This window comes from Triplophysa rosa, linkage group LG14 (assembly GCF_024868665.1).
Source record: "Triplophysa rosa linkage group LG14, Trosa_1v2, whole genome shotgun sequence".
Taxonomy (NCBI): domain Eukaryota; kingdom Metazoa; phylum Chordata; class Actinopteri; order Cypriniformes; family Nemacheilidae; genus Triplophysa; species Triplophysa rosa.
The window spans coordinates 20,077,590-20,101,947 of NC_079903.1; the positions used below are offsets into that span (position 1 = coordinate 20,077,590).

Below are 24,358 nucleotides of genomic sequence, written 5' to 3' on the forward strand. Positions count from 1 at the left end.
AAAAACCCTTGACCTCTGATCCCGGATCTCCTCTTCTATACTGATCCAGCTATTCCTGGCACCTTCTTGGGAGACAAATTCTGGAGGAGCAGCTTCACACGGCCTCTTGTCATCAACGATGCTGCGATATCAGTTTTAATAATCGTACAAGCACATTAAAGACCTGCGTTTGAGACAAATCGTTTGTTATAGGGAATCTGCACACCCTCTCTGGACTTCAGCGCGTCCTTGGTGGCGTTATTCCTTTACTTATAGCCTTCTCAAAAACGCGGTCACATCCGCCGGTGGTCTCTTCTGATTAATCTTTGAATCTCGGAAGCACATTACGTCGTGATTCATTTCCCACGCAAATGCGGCGAGTTACACACTATCTTGGCTCAATAACCTGCGACTAATAAGCCAATTTATGATAATATACCATCAGAGAGCGCCGGCGGAAAGTTAATGTCGCCCTTGGAGCGAAATGCGGAGAGTTCAGGTGCGATAGCTGGCTTTGTTTATAAGTGCAGATATGCAAATGATGCTGTTGTTTTCCTTTGTATTATTGCTCGTCAGATAAAATTACGACGAGAATGGCAAGTACCCGCGTCCCCTCTCGAAACACTTGATATAATGGTGAATGTTTAATTTGGGACTGTGGAGATGTGCGCCAGCACGCCGAATGCATTTTTAAATGTGTCCGAACATGACATTCACTTTTTTGGAGCTTTAAAGCAAAAGAAATGTAACCAAGGCTGTTTTATGGACTGTTGGTTTATAACCAGTTCAATAAATTGCGTGTTTGTCAACTGTATGCCAGCTTTCTAATTAGCAGAGGATTATGGGAGGTGTAATCTCAATAATCTGATGTTATTAAAATGCATTATCTTTAATTAAACTCATGTGATACTGCTTACTGATACTGATCGGCGTATATTCGTGAATAATCCTGTGAATTCATTTTAAGAGATTAGCAAATCAGACTGTCGTCTGTAATTATGGTGTATGTACGATGTGTTTAATTGTAGGGGCCGGGCTGTATGTGATGTTTCCCTCAGGAATAAAAAATTATTCCAGCGTCAGGGAGTGACTTTCAGCTCCGGCAATCAACCAAAGACTGTACTTGCGTGTTTATTGGAACTCCGAGATGAGTCTTGATAATGAAGACTCATAAAGAAATAACAGTTCTGGGGTTTAGTCACTCTTTTGTTGTCAAACCTGCATGACTTTCTTTCTTTAATGGATGCAAAATATCTCATAGTTCATTTCATGTATGCACTGTGTCTTCTCAAGGCATAGAAACCTCCTGAAAGAGAAAGAAAGAAACCCACACAGTTTAAAAATGGTGCAAAAATGTGTTTTGTTTCAAGAAAGCAGCACACTAAGAATGTTTTGAAATATATTACAAGACATATTCATATAAGTGATCATAATCATGGTTCAAAAGTTTAGGGTCACTTTCTTATTAATAATTCTTTAATATTAATATTTATTATCCATATTTTTCCACATTTTAGAATTATAGGCTATAGCAATACAACTATACAAGTTATGTCTTGACTAAAAAAAACAATTTAATAAATTTGTTTTATACAAATATTTCTTGTGTAGTCACCGCATGCCTATGATTTTTGTCTTTTTATCAAGCAGCTTCTTGAGGTCTAGGAGTTCCCTTTCTTCATTTTTCTGTCCAAGTGATTTAAAGCGATTTAAAAAAGATGATAAAATGATAAATAAATATTTAGTTTAGTTATAAAATAAACTGAAATGATTGCACAATTATAGTTTTGTCTACAAAACAGACATTTAAGCATACACCTGTTAGGTTAATATAGTAGTAATACTTAGTAGTAACTAACTAATATAGTTCACCCAAAAATGAAAATTCTGTCATCATTTACTCACCCTTTAGTCATTTCAAACCTGTATGTCTTTCTTTCTTCTACAGAACACAAAAGAAGATATTTTGAAGAATGTTGGTAACGGAACAGCGGCGGTACCCATTGACTTGCATTGGTTTTGTGTCCACTGTCCATACAATAGAAGTGAATGGGTACCGCCGTTGTTCGGTTAAATGATGACAGAATTTTCATTTTTGGGTGAATTATCCGTTTAAACGAATAATGTATATTTGCATTAGATATTTAGATAATGTATTAGATCTTAGATCTAATATCTAAACATCTAGATATATTCACATTGTTTTTATAGGGTGATAGTTCACCCAAAAATGAAAATTCTGCCATCAAATACTCACCCTTTAGTCATTTCAAATCTGTATGTCTTTCTTCTACAGAACACAAAAGAAGATATTTTGAAGAATGTTGGTAACGGAACAGCGGCGGTACCCATTGACTTGCATTGGTTTTGTGTCCACTGTCCATACAATAGAAGTGAATGGGTACCGCCGTTGTTCGGTTAAATGATGACAGAATTTTCATTTTTGGGTGAATTATCCGTTTAAACGAATAATGTATATTTGCATTAGATATTTAGATAATGTATTAGATCTTAGATCTAATATCTAAACATCTAGATATATTCACATTGTTTTTATAGGGTGATAGTTCACCCAAAAATGAAAATTCTGCCATCAAATACTCACCCTTTAGTCATTTCAAATCTGTATGTCTTTCGTTCTTCTGCAGAACACAAAAGAAGATATTTTGAAGAAAGTTGGTAACCGAACAGCACTGGCCCCCATTCACTACTGTATGGACACAAAACCAATGCAAGTGAATGGGGTCCAGTTAACAACATTTTTCAATATCTTCTTTTGTGTTCTGCAGAAGAAAGTCATACAGGTTTGAAATGACAAGAGGGTGAGTCAAAGATGACAGAATTTTCATTCTTGGGTGAACTATCACTTTAACTAAGTCAGCTTTACTGTGTGCAAATTATTTTTTTATTGTCAGTCAGTTGTTTAAAATCAAAACATGCCATCCCTCTGTGTCAGAGACGTCCCTGGTGTTTTCATGGCGGTACGGTGACAAGTACCAGTGCAGAACAATGACAAGTGGCATTTAGGGATGTGTTTGCAGCGCGGTAGTCTGGTAATTAACATCGCGCAACCTCCATGCTTACAAAGCATCGCTCTTAATTAGAGTTATGATTGCAGCAGGGCCAAACCAGCGATCCTTGCTCAGGATAATGACTAGCGTAGACAGTGTGAGGGGAGCTGTATTGTTTGTGCGCTGGACTTCTGACATCTGGGATACAAAGAAGCACAATGAAAGCCCAGCTTCCTTTGTTCTTCCTCCTGCAGATCCAATCAGATGGAGCAAATAGAGCCCGTGCGGCTTCCAAATGAGGGCCGCTCTCTTCCCGCGTGCCGTAGACGCCTTTGAATTGAGCAATAATGCGAAAAGCCTCCTTGCATCTGAAGGATCGCGTCCTACATCAAGATAAGCAAGGCTGTGTGCTGTAGCGAATGCTGCATTTGAAGGTCGACGTTGGCACAATGCACAATGCATCGGTCTGTGGCGCATTATATTAACAACAGTGATAAATCATGGTTTGAAAAGTGCAGAGTATTGCGGCAGTATCAATACTGTATTACTCTCCTGTACAAATTCTGTATTCATATTATCAATGTTTTTCATAATATTTTCCTGTTTTTTTTGGATGAGAATACAAAACAGAGCAGGTCTGTGAGAAGGTGACACAGTATTGAAGAAAGAAATGAAAAAATCACCACCATCATCATCATCATCATCATCATTTCAAAACCTGTATGACTTTATTACTTCTGCAGAACACAAAAGAAGATATTGTTGGTTATCAAACAACATGGGCCCCCATTTACTTACATTGTATGAACACAAAACCACGGAGACATTTCTCAAAATATCTTATCTTGTGTTCCACTGAAGAAAGTCCTACACAACATGAGGGTGAATAAATGCATTTTTATTTTGGGGTGAACTATCCTCTGAAGTCAGCACACCCTCAGTTGTTCAAATTAGACCCAATCCACACTTACAACAAGTGATTGAAAAGCACAAAGTTCAGTGCAAATGGACTATAAAGAAGTACACAATATATCACAGGTTCGAATCACTTTTTTTTTTTTTGTATTTTCTAGATAACATCATATCGCTCTAGGTCCCTGCTGACACCCTTAACTGACAGCCGTAAATCGCAAGCCATCAATAAATGGTTTGCCGTCAAGCTTTAAACTTTCAGAGTAGCACAAATGTCTTTCGGTCTTGTTTCTGGAGCTTTTAGTCAAATGAATTCTGCGGTAGCGTCTGTTGTGATGGAGGTAGGCTCTTAACTCCGTCATGCCCCCTCCTCCTCCTTGGCAGGGAGAAGGAACTCATTCATCAAATTTAGCTCGCAGGCCAGGGGGCCGGTGGTCTTCCTCTTCTACCCCAGGATATAATCAGCATTTAATTTATCCATGAGCCTGCGTACCAATGACGGATAACTGCGATGGATCCCTCCGGTGGCCGGACCTATCTGCATCCTCGGTGCATTTACTAAAAATTAATCTTCATTTTGGCTCGGCCCGCAGCTTCATTCCTGTTACTAATAACAGACTCGGATGCAAAGGTGGAAACGTAATTTTCCCCAAACGTTTTCACCATGCCAGCGTATCTCGTTAAACCAGGCGTTGCTCATTTTTGAATATGTTGGGGGGTATAGATATACACGCAGGTTGGTGGTTTATCCTGTTTATTTTCATTTTTGGTAAACACAAGTGGGATGTTAACGGATTATGACTCATTTGTCTTTGAAGATTGTGGAGTGGGTAAAGTTAGGGAATGTTTCGTGTAGTGCGGAGGGAAGGTTTCGTTAGATGTGTTAAATCAAAAAATGACACTAAGATGGAGCATTCAGTGATTGTTATCAGGTTATGCAGTTAGGCGGCTGCTAGGCTTTTTAGGACCGAGACTCCCTTGATATCATTCAGATCCCTGTAAGCTTTTTACCTCAATGATTTCTTAAAGTAAATACTGTTTTTACACAACAGAAAATGTTGTTGCTCAGTGGTTGCTCTTTCATAGTTTAGGAGATTTGATGGAGTTCTCAGTTGGGTTTCATTTAAGTAGCAACGCAGTCTTAAAGTTAAAAGTTAAAGCTAAAGTTGCTTGGCAGACAAAATTACATTTGGAGTATGGAGGTGTAAAATGCAGGTACAGTAAATGTCGGCATTTTGTTTGAGAGTTGCATCGCCAAACAAATTGAATTCCTTACGCGGTATTTTCTTGTGTCAAGTTCAAATATCTAAAACTTGTTAAATCAAGAAACATTTACTCGAGAAGCAAAATGACTTGAATAATCTGGATTTGGGTTAATTTGATGATTTCATATTGAGATCATCAATAATACAGATATCTTATTTCAGACTTGACAAATCTGAGCTCATTTTGTTGAGATCTTGTGTAACCTCTAACAGAGACATTTGCGAGATTTGTCTCATTTTCTCAGGAGACATAACAGGCAAAAATTTCCATTTGGTCTCCATTTAATCTCATTGATGTCTAGGAAAAATAATTGAGATCTGTTATTTTTTTCTATTGTATGGCCGGTGAGTTGCCTTTGGTCATCTTTTTCTGCGCAGTCCTCCAGGCGTGGGAATTGAGTGTTTGAGAACATCTGTGTGCGTGCGTGCGTGTGTGTGTTTGCGCTTTTGTGCGTGTGTGTGCACATCATGATTAGTGTGCACTTTTGGGCTGGCCGACAGCAGGTAATATACACGAAGAGCATGAGACGATGCGAGGCAGAGCTGCGGGTTAATCCTTTTATTGTAATGAAGTGGCAGAAATATTAATGCACTGTAAACGCAGGACATTTAAACCCTGTCCATCATTTTTACGAGGCACGCCGGCTGTCCATCATCGACATGGCGTTGACTTGCTGAGCGGTCACTTAAAGAGATTGTCTTTACAACTGCAGCAAAGCCTTGTGTGTTCATTCATTCTCTCCTTCTTTTGTTAATTCTGTAATACTTAACTACACTCACACAACACACACCAGCGGTCTGTTTAAAACACACAAGGATGTGTGTTATCTAAAATTGACTATTTAACAGTTCGGGAAGCTTTTGAGGGGCGAATTTGCCACAAGACTAGTTGCAAAACATGATTCAGCAGCTGAAGCGCACAACCGCTTTCCCCCTCCGCCTCCAAACTCATCACCATGCGTGCGGGCCGCCCGCCGGGCCAAGAGCCTCGCTGGCCTCACATGCTGATAACGGATTACAATAATCGAAAGGCCGAATGCTTGAGCATGAAATTGTGTTTGTTCGAACAGTTTGATATTTATTCAGAGGGCTCGTTGGAATGCGTGCATGGAAATTTAATGTCAGCGTTTTGTTTGAGAGTTTCACAGCATGGTATGGCTCTGCTTAGAGCGTTTGTAGACATTGTGGCGGATATTACGGTTCTTGCATTTAATTGAAATTAAAAGGAAAAGGATTGGCCTTTTTGGTATTTCTTATTAGTATAGCGATATGCATACACGCTTAAAAATAAAGGTGCACAAAAGGTTCTTTGTGTCGAAAAAAAGGTACTTGAGATTTTAAAAAAAGTAAGAAAGAGAAGGTTCTTTGAAGAACCTATGCTTGAATGGTTCTTTGTGGAACCAAAAATGGGATGTGATGAACCTTTTAAACTTCTTTATTTTTAAGAGCGTATTTGCACTCCATGCTATATCTTCAGGAATTGATTTTAATGTGAACGGCATTCTCAGATCTGAATCATGCACAACATATTACTACTTAGCCATGGGTGCAATATGAAATGTGATGCACGTTTAAAACAGAACACCTTTAAATGAAAGAACTGTGATTTGGAAATGCGCGCAGCACTGTGGCATTTGTAGAAATCATGAACAATGAGTGAGTGTTTGTTTACTCGCCGTCCTGGCCGTTGTCCCCGGGGAAGGCGTGTGCAGTGTTCATAGTGTGCAATGTAAAGCACGAACGGCGAGAGAATACATAAGCGTCTAATTTCACGAGCTCTCCTGTCTGCACATCGCATTATTCCCAGAAAAAAGGTCTTTGTTAGACTAATTGAACCGCCAGCCACCTTCACAGTTAGCCTGAGGTCTAGGGAAAAGCCAGCGCTGAGCAATGATAACAAAACCAATATTGTGCATCTCTGTTTCGTTGCCCCGCTGCTTAACTAACATCATTCCAGCGTCCCGTTTGGATCATAAAGGAAATAGAAGATGATTTTCTCTAGCGGTAACAATTGCAGGCCATTGTGTTATTCGTCCGCGACGCAATATCAGGTGCCTGGCCCGTCTCTTCCATTTGTGTCTTTGTTGTACCCCTCCCCGGCTCTTAGAGCATCTGGCTCTCTAGACGAAGGTTACAGGGAGCTCTGATGGCTGAAATTGGAAGATAAAAGGCGAGAGATTAAGCTGAAAGGAACAGTGGGTGTTGTCAGAGGTAATTTGAAGTGCATTTGATTTTTCAAAGCCCTCAGAACACTTCCCCGCAATAATTTACCTGCTTCATGCCCCCACCTTTAACACGGCGGCCGCCCCTTGTGAGGTCTGAGGAGACCTGTTTGTGTTGAAATGGTGTCACGTCATGTTGGAAATGAAAGCGGGGTGTAGAGGAAATGACAGGTTAGTCAGCGTCTGCCAGACTTCAAAACACTACATAAAGCGTTGAGATGGCTGTTGGCTTTGTTCACGTCGCCCACCACAACAACACAACAAAGAACAAAAAGAAAAGTGGAGAGAACTCCAGAAAAGAAGCGTTTTGTCCTCCGATAGTTCTTGCTGTGGATTTTTTAAAGCACATGTTGCCTCAGACAGATTTAATACAGAGTAAACCGGTTTAGGGCCTAGTTTTGGACTAGTGGTTGACCAATATTGTTTTTCCAAGGATGTCTGTTTGTAAACCAATATTATGATATTATTCTATAATTTCTATATATAAAATAGAAGTAACATTTATTTCTATATAATGTAATAATCCAAAAATAAAAAAGGATTTGAACACATTCAAAATTGGCCCAAAAGGCTCGCCAAAAGATTTTATTCTACAGAGTGCAACAAGTGCAAACCTTTACTTTGGTGAATTTTTGGCCTCTGTATAATAAACATTTTGGTCGGTTTTGAATGTGTGGATCCCTTTTCTATTTTTGAATATATTCGCTGTGGATTTACGCACCTCAAGTTACTTGATATGTTGATATTTGGACTAATGTTTGGCGCCACGACATTCTATGTTTGTCATGCAATATAAAAATACATTTTATTATTTTTTAGTTTGCAGTATATACAGTATATGTAATACAGTTCAAAGTAAGGAAGGAAGGAGGCGGGAACCGGCGAACATTAAATCAAACTTTGAATAAAATAAGCCAACAACAAAACGAAAGTAAAGGGCCGACAGCTACCTCACGGTCAACTGCCGGCCACACAAACCTAAATAAAACTTAACACAATGTCCAGGCCTTGTCCTCTCTCGTCCTTCACTCCTGTCGCTCCTCCTTTTATGCTTCCGTTGCTCCTCCGTGAGAGATGCGAGACCGGTGCAACACGCACTGACACTCATTATCACTCGCTTCACCGGCCTCGCACCGTTCCCTCACGGCTCTCGTCCCGCCTTCCTCGTTACGGTATATTTCATAAAAGCAATATATTTTATGTAAAATGATATATTTTAATAGTTTCTAAGTATATTTATATTATTTTTTCAGGGAATATTTAAATTTAATTTGTATTACTTTTTATTCATATTTTATCAATCCTCTGTTGTTTTTGACTACAGCAGCCACAACACATACAAATGCATACAAAACTTCTATAAAAATAAATCTGAATAAAAGATGCAAAGAGTTGGGCATCACTTTTGGCCAGTACTGTTAATTTGCATACACGTGCACAAGATCCATTCTCATAAATAAGCAAACGTGTTCCTGCAAAGATAAACGGTAGAAAGGAGAATGAAATGGATTTTTTTGGGACTCCAGTCTGCTGGCTGCTGATTGGCTCATGTATGTGCATGTAATTTGTGAAGAGGGGATCCTGCACATAAATCTTCCATTATCTTTGCTGGGTGTATTCATTAATCTAAAGAATTGAATAATTACTCTCAGCTGTCTCGTCCGGTCGAATACGTCGGTGTTGAGCGTCAGGTGAGGAGGCCATCTTGGTGCTTCACACCTTCTCTGCCCTGCCGACTGTGGCATCTCACCGCTGGTAATTGGGTGTTTATCTGATCGCTTGTGAAAGACGCTTTTGGGTGCCTATCTGACACAATTATCTGGACACAATTCAATCTAGTCCCCTCTCGGGTCCACTATGGAATACCGGAAAGAAGCAGACCTGAGCGTTTTTTGAATGAGGGAACGAGAAAACAAGAGCCGGGAGATGAAAAATAAACACAGCTTGCCCTCGAATGTCCAGTTAGCAGTGAACGCATCTGTCACCGCGGCATGCAAATCCTGCGATTGTTAGGCACAGTAATTCTATCAGGCTGAGAGGACAGTATGGGAAATAAAGGACGATAAGGTACGAGTTTGACAATGAGACGGCCGGCATGCTCCGATCAGATAGTAGAGCTCTCGGCTGCGGTTTCAGTTCTGCGCTCAGGAAGCTTCCAAACGAAGGAATGTTTACAGTGCGCACTTTGATAAGAAGAGAAGAAAGCTTTTCAGTCAATAAGCTATACTGTCTGCCACAAACAAGTCATTATGGGTAAAGAGACTTAGGAGGTGACTTAAAAGACTCTCTGTATGTGTGTGGTCAGGTTTTGTGTACATTGTGAGGACCTGCTAACAATCCCGATGAGGAAAAAGACTGTGTAAACATCCAAAATGTAGAATACTGGTCACACTTTACAATATGGTTGTATTTGTTAACATTAGTTTCGCATTTGCTTGGATAAACTAACAATGAACAAAACTTCTACAGCATTTATTAATCTCATTTCATGATCATTTCAGAATTTACTGATACATTTTACAGTCAAAAGTTGTATCTGTTAACAGTAGTTAATGCACAATGAACTAACATGAACAATCATATTTGTATTAACAAAGATGAATAAATACAGAACATTGTGTATTGCTCATTGTTGGTTCATGTTAGCTAATATTTACTAATGTTAACAAATAAAACATCTTTACCCTCACGAATTAAACAATGGTTTTGTAATGGCAGAAGTTTAGTGACCATGTTTTTTTGGTAGATTGATAACATTTTATAATTTCAGTTTTACTATACCGTGGTTACTGTAGTAAAACCATGGCAATTTGTCTAAAATAACCATGCTTTTTTGTTTCATTTGTAGTAAAACATGGTAAATTGTTGGTGCTCAAAAAAAACCCAGATGGAAATGGAAAGTGCCCACCAAGATAAATCAAATGTATTTTTGTGCAACACAAAGCTTGCCACCATGTATTTTTACCAAGCGGCGAATAAACAGTTAAGTTTGCTTGAAGAGGTAACCATAGTAACAACAGGACCACTTGAATGTTTTTAGTATCGCTGTCAGATCATGAGTGCTTCATTATTTATCATTCATAGATTAAAAAAACCTTTGCGTCTGTTTATAAGTTGGCTTTGTATGATAGGTGGACCAAAAAGAAAACGTGATGGACTTCAATAGAAAGCGCAAGCATTGGCTATGATGTCACCAGAACATTCGAGCGGGTGCTGTTTGATTTTCGATATCAGGCTGGGACGAGCTGGCACACGGTCGTCTCAGTGGGTGCTCTTGTGTTTTGCAGATGGCTGGTCTGAGTTACCAAAAGATTCATTTCGAACCAACAAACAACTCTCATATCGGCCATGAGACCCCATATCAGCTCTGAGTAACTGATCCAAATAAATGCCATACATGAAAAGCAGGATTTTAATCTTTCTGTCTTCACTACCATTGGACTGTTGACGCCGAACTGAAAAAAAAAACATACCATAAATGTTTTTTTCGCACTATTAATGCTGCACGTAGAAAGCGTAGAAAGCGAGAAGTTGTATGAATCCTAGTATGATGAACTCCAAATCTTTTCTTTTGTTCTGTTCAGATTAATCTGAGAGGGATGCCAGGTCTGTAGGAATCATGCAGATCACATGGTCAGCCTCCCTTCCAATCATTTTCACCCTGCTGAAGTTTGTCCAATCAGAGCAGTTGGAGGGATCTTTGGTTCCAGGTAAGACTGCATGAGCTTTCTCTTGAATGTTTTTATTCAGAGCTACATGGGATGGACACAAGCCTATATGTCATTACTAAAGTTCACAATTGTAACGATTTGATTTCACATAAAGTCTTTATGTTAGAGTATCTTCTGTATTTTACATTATAGACTTGTGTTTTTCCCATGTGGCTTTGCTGCTGTTGATCACATGATGATGATAATCTGTCTGCTTGTGTGATAGACACCATTCACAGGACCTTCAAAACAGTTGCTTCTTTATTGCAGGTGTATTAGTTGAAAAAAGTATTTTGGACCAGATCGACAGAAAATGATTTTGAGGCTGTTGTCGTCTGACTGTGAGCTTTCTGTTGACTCACATTCATGTTTTTTCACTTTTGTAAAGGATGATATTTGGTGTCTTTTGGTCAAACCCAGAATAGTCACAATGGGTTGTTTCAATCCCATTTTCAAAATGTAAAATATGGACAGAACCAACCGTTGGGTTGTAAGTGCTTGTTGCGATAGTCGGTGTTGGTGATACACGGTGTCCACCCGCCTACCGATTACATCACTTGTCTGCGGCACCGACCCTCACCGTCATTTTTTATTTTTATAGTAATAAATCACTTAGTTTAGTTAATGACAAAACTACAGTTGCGCGGCTGCTGCATTCAGCGTATCGGAACAAGTGTCGCGGAAAAGATCAGCAGCAGGAATCAGATTTTATTCATCATAGTTTAGGTTTTAATTTTCTTTTTGTTCTAATTTTAAAAAGCCGGTGCTTTGCCATTTATTTAACATAAGTGTTTTTCGTTTCATATTCCTTTCTTATTCGTTTCTTATTTATTTATTTAACATAAACGTTTTTCGTTTCGTATTGTCATTGTACTTTTTTATAGTTTTGTGTGTTTTTACTAAGAAAGATATTGAACCCACCATTAATTCAAGCAATTGCCGTTCCCGAATTGCTGCTATTTTAAAACTGAAAGTAAAATGCGCCATGCGCACGGCCGCATCTTCGACCACCCCACAGCAAACCCACCCCCCCCACCCCCGGTGTTTTTACACGTTGATTAACCGGTGGGGAAATTTCATCACCGCAACATCCCTAAAGTGAACCTGTGCTGGGTTGTTTTAACGCATTGGGTAACAACAACCCAGCACAGGTTAATTTATAACTTGATGGTTTTGTCTGTATTTTATACAACAAACCCAACATTTTTGATGAACTGTTCTTTTAAAGCTTTAGGTCTTTTAATATAGAACTATGGATTTTACCTCATACTTTTTCTACAAGTTTTCTAACCTCTAAGCAGCATGTTTCTCATTCCCTTCAAAATGTGTTTCATTCTCCCAATTTATCACACCCATTTTCTAAAACAAGCTCTTGCATAGACGATCTGTATTCATTGATGCTATCTTAAATCATTCTCCAATTCACATCTGCCAGGATGACGCTATTCCCGAATCAGCTCGTTATTTGACTATTTATTTTTCCAGTTATTGCTCCAAACTCTTCTCCATTACCATTCCCTCTCCCCACCTGTTTACCTTCTCCCCTCCTCATCTTCTTTTAGATTTTCTCTTTCCCCCTTCTTTCGCCCGCTGCTACAGAAACAATTTTCTTGTCAGTTTGGTCTGCTCGTGCGCGTCTCTCTGGATTTAATGTTCTTTTCTGGTGTGCCGGTGGAGGCGGCTGTAATTTCAGTCACGAGCGGGCGTGCGGCGGTACCTTTTGCGCGCTGCGAAGATGCATTGATAGCTAGAGCCCGATATAGCAGCGTTAATGAACGGCGCTGAGCCGGTCTCATCCTGCCTGAAGTTCAATTCACTTCACCTGATGCGTTGCCGAGGAACCAGCGCTGAGCTGCAAACAGATGCTACAGCCTCGCAATAAACAGTGAGCAACTGTGCATGATGGGATGCGCTCGAACCGTCTGACAAGCTCTGACTCACTTTGATGCAACTGGTGTTGGTTTATGGTAGATGTGTATGTCCGTTTATAGATGAAGAACGTTGGTAAGCAAACAACATTAGACCCAATTGATATTAATTGTATAGACACAAAACAACATAGACATTTCTCAAAATATTCTTGTTTTTCTTTCAACAATGACTTACAAGCTACACAGAGGATTTGTGGGTAAAAACAGAGATCTATAGTACAGAGCTAAACATCGGATGGAATGTATAACACAGCAGATTTGGTAGCCGTGCATCATGGGACCCGGCGTTCATCTCTTATGCTTTGCTGACAGCAGCACTTTGGTACACATATGTTCCGTTGCCCTGCCACACCAAGACTCTCCGTCAATGTCCTACCCTTGCTGATTAAATATGTAGTTAATACAGCACTATAAGAATATTGAATTACGCCGGAGCCGCTGTGACCTTTTTTGAAATTACGGGGCCAATTGTGCGAGACGAGCGCAGCACTTTATAAGAGGTGCTGCTGGAACACAGCCTGCAGGAGAATAGATTCTCTTCTCTTACACACACCGCTCATGACTGACTCTCTTATTCTCACTCACTGAGATCTGATCTAAATCACACTGTTATTGCTGCTGAGGATCTGGCAAACTTCATGTTCTTGACAGTTTATGAAGATGTGGTGTTTCTTTAACGATGGTAACTTTTACATCCCGGGGGCTGATTTTTATTACAAACACATTTGAAGTTTTTGGATTTTTGTTGCACGAAGGTCATGTTAGGGCTTGTAAACTTTTCAAATGCATTTTAACCTAAACCTAAACTTTTAAAAACCTTAAAGTGTGTTCAGTTTGCATATGATGCTAGCTTTTAAGGAAAAGTTCACCAAAAAAGAAAAATGATTTCGTCATTTACTCACCCTCATGTCATTTTAAACCTGTATAACTTTCATTCTTCTGCAGACCACAAAAGAAGACATTTTAAAGAACGTTGGTACCCAAAAACCATTGGTACTTATTGACTTCTATTGTATGGACACAAAACCAATGCAAGTCAATGGGTAACGCCATTGTTCGGTTACAGACATTTATCAAAATATCTTCTTTTGTGTTCTGCTGAAGAAAGTAAGTCATACAGGTTGGAATTGACAGGAGAGTGAGTAAATGATTTTCATTTTTTGGTGAACTATCACTTTAATCTAGCAAGACAAAGGAGTCAACCATCTATTGCCAAATGTTTAATTATAATTTTCATCATGTTTCATCATGTTATCTAACACAACACAAAATGTGTCATGTAGTGAGAATAAAAGAGCTCATTGTTCGTTTTAAGGGTGGCATTGGCAAAGTTGACATCTTTTGTTTTTTTGTCAGAGTCAGAGTGAAGACTAACAGGATTATTTTGAAGAGAAGTGGAATATGACTCAAACCCGTGTCATTCAAATGAGCACCACAGCTCATTTTTTAGTCCGAACCATGTGTGTTAACCACCACACGGCTCTGATTCAAATCCAGATATGCTTTTAGTAATTGGGGGGTCAGTCCTTGAGAAATTACTTTGGGTGAGCAAATGGTTTGTATCTTTTAACCATTGGGTAACATGACCTTGAAGACAAACAAAAAATCTCCAATTACAAAATCACAAGCATTCTTACCCCCTTTAATTTATGTTTGTCAGTATTCCATTCAATTCCCTCTTAGAGTTCCCATTTTTACCCAAGCAAAACTATTTTTCTGGAGCCTTTTGTAAACCAATCAGTAAAAAGAATCACCCGAGTTTGTCCGATTTCAGCCAAGCCATCATCTCTATACACCATTCACCTAAATGATGTGCAATTTCACCGGTAATGTCCGCTCCTGGCACACAGCACGGAAAAGCTTTTTGCCAATGAGACGGATACAAATCTCACGCAGAACGAAGCGTCTCTCACCTCTAACCAAGAGCAATTGAACGTTACTTCGTGCAGCACTTTACAAATTGCCTTGTAATTGTGTTTGTTGGAAAAACGTTGATTTCTTGACCATATGTTCATTTTTCTGCTGCGGAAGACAGGGCCATTATTGAAGCAGATGGGATTGGACTGAGGTTGTTATAGACAAGTGGCTACAGGACAGAGAGAATAAATGGAAAGTTCTCCAGGAAGTCATTTACTGCCGAAATGCTTTGGGCAAACGCTTCTGTAATTCACCAAGATAAACGTCTGCGATATAAGGAATGTTTACAGGTTGGCATGATTATTTAAAACGTCCTATGCAGATGTGACGTTATGAGCTGTAAAAGCATCTCTTCTTTATCAACGTTTTTTTCTTACTAGCTGTAGTCGTGACTAAAATGAGCAACAGGATATTTCCTGGATCACTTCGTATTTGTATTTTCTTCCAATGAGTTCAGACATAATCCTATATATAATACATCCTAGGTGAAAAAGTGCACTATAATACACTTAAATGCACTTAAAGTGTACTATTTTTACACTTGCTATACAAATAATTTGTTTTTCGTAATCCTTTTTAAAGTGTATTCAACTGCTGTTTTGAATAGAAGAACAAAAAAACTATATTGTCACACATTAGTTTTGTACTTAATATACTAACAATAGAGCACTTTAAGTACAAACATTTACATTTAGTCATTGAGCAGACGCTTTTATCCAAAGTGACTTACAAATGAATATGCAATATAATGACACATAATGAAAGTGTACTTAAATGAAGTGTACTAATTTTTTCAGCTGGGATGTTTAAAGAAAAGATATTAAAACGAACCCTATTTGCATTGTTTCAGTATTTGTTCCTGGTCTTTTTGTGAACAAGACTATATTCATCCCTTTTGTTTTTCAGGGGTTTTGGACACACCATTCTGTGTTGATTTGAATAAAATATTTATTTTCGCCTCTTACACAAATGTAATATTCTGTATGTGGTATTTTGTTACTTAACTCAATAGCTGCCACGATTTAGTTTTGTGAAAATGAAAAAAGGAGTTTCCAGCATCTCAATATGTTAAACCCAACGCGATTCATGCAAATTAGAAGCAAGAACAGAAAACTAATAAGAGAAATGCCACACGATTGGTGAAATGATAGCACAATATAAGTCTTCATTACGTTTTTAAAATGCTGACAGAACAAACGTTTCCAGCCGATGTGCTAGAGCTATCCTGGGAAACCCTCATCCTTTTTCACATTAACGCCTGTGCTTTCTCCTAGAAGTCCATCTTATCTTCAATCAGATGAGGACATTTGAATTCGGAAAGCATTGTCATCTCCCCACAAATTCAGATTTGAGAGAACATGTGTAATATTAGATTATTGTCGTGATTTCATACATACAAATGACAATACCAGGACAAAATCCAATTTGTTGCTTAGTATTTGTTAGTTACAGGAACTGTGAAATCAAAATGAGAGTTTTGTGGTATTAACTGGCCGTCTTTATTCTAATGTACTCCTAACAGTCAGTATTTAGGTTTTATTGGAGTCATTTACTCACCCTCATATCATTCCAAAACTGAGTTTCTTTTATCTGCAGAACACAAAAGAAGATATTTTGAAGAACGTTGGTAACCAAACAACACTGACCCTCATTGACTACCATTGTATGCACACAAAACCGCTAAGACATTTCTCAAAATGACTTCTTTCGTGTTCCAGATTTTGAACGACATGAGGGTGAATAAATGATGACGGAACCACATGTATCCGTCTAAAACATTCATATCTCCTTTAGGACTGTTTTTGCTCAGAAATGATCTTCTCATAAGCATCACTGAGGCTTTCATTCGGTGTCCATCTCTGTTTATGATTGCTTGAAATGTCTTCAAAATCTTTCATGATCACACAGCTTCGCTTTCCTTTGGCTTTGCAGTCCTGCCTGTCAAGCATTTGATGAAATTCATCTCCGGGTGTAATATCACACAAATGAGTGGAAGCAGAAGTCAGTCACTCGTCTCGCTGTTGAAGCTGATATTCAGCCGTCGCACTATTTATTTTCTCCCCTCCGTCTTTCCCTTGTCACGCACCCTCCAGACTTTTGCCGTTTCTGTCGTCTCCGCAGGCTGTCTGAAGAGGGATGATGACTTGTTTCTCATACCGTTTGTTGTGACTGTGGCATCGAGACTTGCATGTGTGCACTTTATCATACCCGAAATGTCGAAGCACAGTGAGAGAATATTCTTGGTGTAAATTCTCGGATAAACGTTCCTGCCAAACCAGCATTATAAGCCGGGTCTATATGTCTGGGGATACAATTGGAAAACAGAGCATGTATTGATCTCAAATAATGTGAGAGCTAGAAGAGCTAGAACATTTAAATGAATAATTCAGGCAAAAATGAAAATTCTGCCATTATTAATCCCCATGTCTTGCAAAAAAGTGTCCCTTGCTTCTGTGAAACAACAATATGCTAAATGCTGTTTTTAATGCACTTACAATAAAACAAGATTGATGCTTTAATACCTAAAAAACATCATATGAACTACTTTTGTGATATTTATATGTTGAGTTTCATGTTCCATAGAGAATGGAAAGTCATACTGGTTTGAAACGACATGAGGGTGAGTAAATGTTGACAGAAGTTTCATCGTTGGGTGAACTTAAGAGCCATGAAAGATCCACATGCATTTCTCCTCCCTTTGACCCTGTGGCTTTGTCTCAAATCACACTTCGCCCCGAGCAAACGAAGGGCGGACAGGTCAAATGGGGAGTATCACCCGGGCTGTGATAGGAAATCTATGAGGCTACGTGCCAGGCTGGAAAATGAGATGCTCTCTCTTTACCATCCATTCTGCTGCATACAAATATCATGTTTGAGAGCACTTGTACCTTTTTATTAGAGTAGTGGTGGTTGGTTTGCTTCTGTCATTGCTCGTGTGTGCATAAAAAATGCAGTAATTTGTGATTCGTTGAAGATGCCACTCAGTAAATGTTTCCCAGCATGCATTTCTGTTCTTTTCCATCAAGGGATTTTTTTCCTTTGAAAATGGACCAAAAACAACATAAAAAACAATACACATGAGTTGTTGACAAATATACCGTATGGTGTAACATAGGAAACACTTGAATAATATATGTTTATTTTATTAATGTTTATATTTATAATATAGCTTAAGAGATAGTTATCTTCATAGTTAGTCACACTAGGACACATTTATGGTTTATTTGTTTACTACCCATACATGTATACGTACAGTATGTACATAGATATATGTATACATAGATGCATCATTAGCGTCTGTTTCTATGGGTCTCTTTATGTAAGTCGTCCACTTTATTTAAACAGTCGAAACCGGTTTGCGAGCAAGTTTACTGTGCGTCTGCAACCCTATTCATACTACACAGTTTATTATATATAAATATTAAATATTATGTGCTGTTGTCTAGATCCGAACATTATTATAGCTAAAATATACGAGACAATGGCATTAGCTAACATGATCTTAAAGTTATCATAGTTTCAAAACCTTACTTCATATCAGAACACAAACTAGGACATTTTTTATGAAAGTATCTGTGAAAGTATTTCATTTTTTTATATCTGCCATTTTTTTGCATATTAGAAAACTTGGTTTTTTTATTTTTACTGTGAAGAGCATCAGAAATGTTGACCTTTACAAGTCTCCTTAATGTGTCTGGACCAAATGTTAAATGGGGCATCTATGTATACATATCTATTTGTGTATTTATAAGCAGTTATATTTGATGTTGATATTGTATGTTAATGGGGGGTTCACACCAAACGCGAATTAAGCGATTTGCGAGAGTAAACTAAATACAAAGTCAATGCAAAGACGCGAATAGACTGGCGGCGCGATTGCCGCGAACGCGCGTCAATCTCGTCTTCCGTGCAAGTTGAAAATATTTGTCAGCTCGCGTCACTCAGGCGAAAATAACGAACTTTTCCCGCAAGTAATAAAGAGTGAGGAACGTGATTTGGTATGAACACACCATTATAGACAGTTTCAGAAGCAACAACATAATTGTTATCTGGCCTGACCTTGACTTTCGGTAGACTTCCGCAAACAATCAATAACAACGCAGTCCCTGTAGAGTAGATTATTTTATTACAATTAATACAGACTAAAATGATCAAATAAATGGAATTTAATGTAAATATTGTATTATATAGAGCAATAAACAAACACTGACCGAACGTTAACTTTGGGCCAGGTGCGTGCGTTCGATGAAACTATAAACCTAAACATACAAATCTGTATCTTAAGATTGTATGAAAGAATTTTTCGCAACTTTTAATATTCATTCGTTCTTAATTATTGGTTTTATTGACTTTTAGGTTCTGTCCATGTAGCCGTCAGGTCATGTGATCACGCCGTTAAAGAATTTGGACTCTTTTCCTCTTTTCTCATTAAAAGATGAGCGAAGAATACTGATCCCTCTGTACGGTAAATCATGAATATTTAGTGTTATTCTGGCGCTGAGTTCTTGACGCGTCCCTCTTTAAAGTGCGACATTTAGCGATGCTATTCAAAGAATTGAATGATGCCAGTTTCCATTTCTCTCTTTCTCCCGTCCTCCCGGGTGAGATATTAAAGATGATCTCTGATTTGGCAGCCCTCTTCCTTTTTAAAAGAGAAGCTATTTCAATCTTTTCATTTGTCAATCACATCTCCGCCACGTCCGGGCCAGGAAATAATTGTCGGCGTCTCTCCTCTTCCCTGGAGTGGCCGGGGGGTTTTGCATGAGAAAAGAGTGGGAGTGGAGGGCGGAGGAGAGGTGAGGCTGGAATAGATGAGGTTCGGCTGCATTGTCTTTACCGCTTTCTTGTTGTTTACGGTGTTAGGAGCGTCGTGGTCCACAGAAGCAATCAGCGAGAATGTCTCCTCTTATTTACAGGATGGTGTGATGCTGGAGCGTTTGCCAAGAGAAGACACTTCATTTAACAGATTAGCGGCTAGATTTCAGGCTCAGCTGACAGATTTTTTGTGCGGTTAATTGGTGAATATAGACGAGTTTAGAGATCCATTGAGGCAGACCTAAATGCGGTTGACCAGTATGTCGTTGGACTATGTTTCAGTGTTGCTTTGGAGTAAATGTTCATGTCTGGTGTCTTTATATACTGAATAAAAGATTACACTTTTGTGGATATAAAACCATAGTAGTTCAAACATTTTTTTATCACAAGTTAAAGGAGAATTAGAATTCTAGAAGAATTCGAATTATATTAAATAATTTACAACTTTGGTTTGATTGGAAGTTGCCAGTTTTGCCAAATCCCATTTTAAAATTTCTCAGTAACGCTTCCAATGTAAATCAATGTTTTCTAGGAAATATTTAACTGATACCAGTTTGTTTGAACCACTTTATGTACTGTTAGTTAAAGGGATAGTTCACCCCCGAAAAAGTTCATTTATAGTCATTCTAAACCTGTATGACTTTCTTTCTTCTTCAGAACACAAAAGAAGATATTTTGAAGAATGTTGAAAACCAAACACAAACTCAAACCAAACCAAACCAAACCAAACTTATTGACTGCCATTGTATGGACACAAAACCACGGAGACATTTCTCAAAATATCTTCTTCTATGTTACACAGAAGAAAGAGACATACACAGATTTTGAACAACTTGAGGCTCAATAAATGATGACAGAATGTTGTGTGAACTATCCCTTCACTGCTATTACAAAAACCTAACAAAAATCATTCCAGAATCCAGAATGATATCATTTTGCAGGAAGTGACATCAAATTTGCTATAAAAAAACAGCACACACAACACTTACGGATATGGATTTTTATCACTTCTGTGATGTTTTGTGGTGTTGTTATGAGCTGACACCTTCACTCACGCTGTCTCTCTGAGCATTGACTTGCTTCAGCTCTTTATTTTTCATCCTGTTTTTTTCTTGGCATTGTGTAATTGTGTTAGTTAAGGCTCAGATTGACTTGTTATGGGTTTATAAATAGTCTCTAGTGACGTCATTCGCTTTTGCTTGAATCTTCATTTGTAGTACAGTACAGTATTTCCTTCCCGTCCCTTGACTGCATCTCTAAGCTGCTTTTAAAAACCCAGCGTGCAGCTGTTTGTAAATACGGTCTTGTATGCATGCATACTACCCAAGTATCTGTATTCCGAGTCTGTTTGAGTAATCTTAAACACCTGTATGCATGCCATGAAATATTGATGTGCATTGTGTTGCTGTGTATTTAATGAGCAGCTCAGGGGTTTGTTAAGCAGCCCGAAGGCTGAAGGCTGAACGGTGTACTGATGAACAGAACCTGAAATCTGCCCCCGTACACGAATTTCACCCTTCAGTGTTTCCTGCCTCTTCCCATCTCTTTATTTGATCTAGAGGGGGAACAACTTTGTGAGTCTTTGGACTCCATGGAGAACAGGGTGGGGTTGCACCAGCCATTCGTAAGTTCCTTCTTAAATGGGAATGTAAAGTCCACACTAGAGGCTTAGTTACTACTAGCTAGTTTGTAACTAACTCCGTACGTTATTCGGTCGCACCATTTGCTTTTAAGACCGAACGTAGCTAGTAGTTCGTATGCTCTCTGTAAAGTAATGCGTAGTCGCATAATCTGACGTTTACCTTCAATAGTCCAATAGCAGCCTGTAAATTCGGGAGAAAAAGTTGTGTTGAAGTGTTGTGAATTTCAAAACGTTCTTGATGTAGACTTATTTTACCTCACATAATAACGGTAAAATACGTTTTTATTAAGTATAATACTACCATAATAGGTATTTTATTAAACATTCAAAAGTCAAACAAAATTAAAAAACTAATGCTACATAAGAAATAATACAACATTCAAAATACAAAATCATAATAAATGACATGTACAGGTGATTTAATTTTACTGCCAATCGCCAATATTTTGACGTGCACACACGGAGGCGCGCAAGGACTGGTTTTTGTTAGAAACGCTAATAAAGTAATGTCATCACATAATGTTCTCGGTTTTAAAGGCACGTGACTGTAAATGTCAGCGTTATAATATATGTTTAAAGTGTTGAAGAATGTCGAGTGAAACTACAGTTTATTCAGTCTGCAATTTTATTCCTACAGTTACTCCTGATGGGAGGCTTGCGTAAATATTTAGTTTATACGTAACGTTACGTTTCAACTAAGTTGAATGGTGCAACTCAAAAATATTTAGCAGTGCGTAAGTTGTAACTTAGTGCCCATTTAAGTCGAAACTAGTTTAAGTTGTAACTTGCGCACAGCTGGTGCAACCGGCCCCAGATGTTTGTAGTTGACTGTGTTTTCCCAAAAGCTATAGCAGAATTGGTCTGACAATCTCTGAGAACATTGCTTTTCAATGACCACGTTTACATGGACGTCAGTAATCAAATTATTTGCCTTATTCTGAGTAAGCTAATATTACGATTAAGGTTTTTTCATGAGTTGCTTTAAGAATATACCTTTCATGTTCCCGTTTTACATGTTACACTACATAGTTGGATTAATGGCATACGTCATTACGTCCCTAAGCGACGCCGTTCGACGTTCCCTCCATAATTTCACGTATCAACAAACAGTTCGTCTTCACCATGGTACCACATACAGTTTTTGGTGTTTCATTTATTTTCTAGAATTGTTGGCATCTTTCTTGTTTCCCGTTCGGACCAAAAATGTGCTTTCTTGCTTGAAGCCGTGTTGTTTGCCGTAAAACGAAACGGCTGTCCACTGCCGTGCGTGTGTGTAACCTGTCGCAAACTGCCGCGAAAGTTCCTACGCGCCAGTAATAGCGTGATTAAGGTGTGTACATGTCTATACCGCACTTGGATAATGCGACTAAAATAGGAGTACTCCACCCGTCTTAATTGGATTTGTGTTTACTACGATTATGAGTTGAGACGGATTAAGCTAATCAAAAAGCTCTGTTTACATGGTCATTCTTAATCAGAGTATTGTCTTAATGGTGTTAATATCGGATTATTGTTGTCCATGTAAACGTGGTCAATGTTACAATATTGCATTACTTATTATAGATGTAAGCAGTTTCAAATTAAGATATTGTGTAAATAAATAGAGAAATCATTATTTAAGTAGGTTGAATATAACATCTGCAACTAAACGTGCGCTACTTGTAAGGTGCTACCTCCAACATGGAAGGTAACAGTGATTCTTCATCTCTGTCTATCTGTTTATTTCCTTCACAACAGGAGTAATATTGAGTTGCTCAGAGAGAACGGCCTTCCTCAAGCCTGCAGTCATAACATCTTTTAGGAAATGAAAAACAGAGAGTGTATTATCTGCTTTTATCAGTGTTGTGCTGTTGGTTGACCTTTATCCAACTTATCTCCATCGTGGCTTATGGTGAGGTCGTGTTTTACTATTTTTTTTTCCTAAACTCGGGGCGAAGAATTTATTTCAGCTTTTTACTAGACTATTAAATGTAGTAAAGTTTGATAGGAAGCTAAATCACACACCGATGAATTGATAATGGACCTAGATAATAGAATCAGTATTTCAAAGTTTGGTTTAAGGGTGTTTCTTCAAGTACTGGAGCTTTTGTGTCACAGGGGTTACACAAAACTTTTACTGTCTTTGTTATATGGATGTGTCATTAAGACTGCCTTTAATAGGTTGTTTTCAAATGAATATAATGTAAAGATTTTAATCTAAAAATATAAATATTGATTAGAAAATATTAATGACCACACTTTGTTTTTAAAACAATCCTAAGCAAAAAGGAAATTTATTGAATATTTATTGAAGGGACTTTTTTATGCAAATAGCGACAGTCCCACAGCAATTTTGTCACTAGTTTTATTTTTTTTAATTTGTGCATTTGTTTATTAAGAATCCGACACTGTCAGTCAGGAGCATGATTGAGATGAAATATCAAAGATAGTGTATAGTTTACAAAAAAACTAACAATGAAGATACTGTACATCACTCTTATGCTGCTTTATATTATAAATATAAATATTATATATCCATAACATTATATATATAACATTAGTTTTATACATTTTTGCTATGTCACACCATAGGACACATTTACGGTTATTTATCAGCTACCCAAATATTGATTTTCAGTTTTAACACAGAATATATTTTTGTGTGTGTCATTCACTATAAAACCCTACACTGTAAAAAAATCCGTAAAAAAAACGGGAAATTTTCTGTAAACTGGAAAAACATTTTCAGAAATTTTGTTAAAAAAAACAGGAATTTTCTGGCAGCTGGGACACAGCTGGGGCGCCAGAAATTAACTGTAAAATTACACTTTCCCCCTTTTCTTGTAAATTTACAGTCTTTTTCTGTAATTTTACGTGGAAAATCTGTAAAATTACTGTAAATTGTAAAACTGTAATTACAGTTTTTTTTACAGTGTAACGTTGTGGGAGTATGCAGGCATAATTGTGTTTTTAGG

General features: G+C 38.1%; 1 protein-coding gene across 3 annotated transcripts in view; it reads left to right on the forward strand.

Annotated features, from left to right (window-relative positions):
• robo1 (roundabout, axon guidance receptor, homolog 1 (Drosophila)) overlaps positions 1–24,358 on the forward strand; it is a 236,978-nt gene that overhangs the window by 12,876 nt on the left and 199,744 nt on the right. For all 3 annotated transcript variants that reach the window (XM_057350586.1, XM_057350584.1, XM_057350585.1), the window contains exon 2: positions 10,974–11,099. In XM_057350586.1, the coding sequence (XP_057206569.1) occupies positions 11,009–11,099 (91 nt within the window). In that variant the 5' untranslated portion in view covers positions 10,974–11,008. The remainder of the gene's footprint in view (positions 1–10,973; positions 11,100–24,358) is intronic.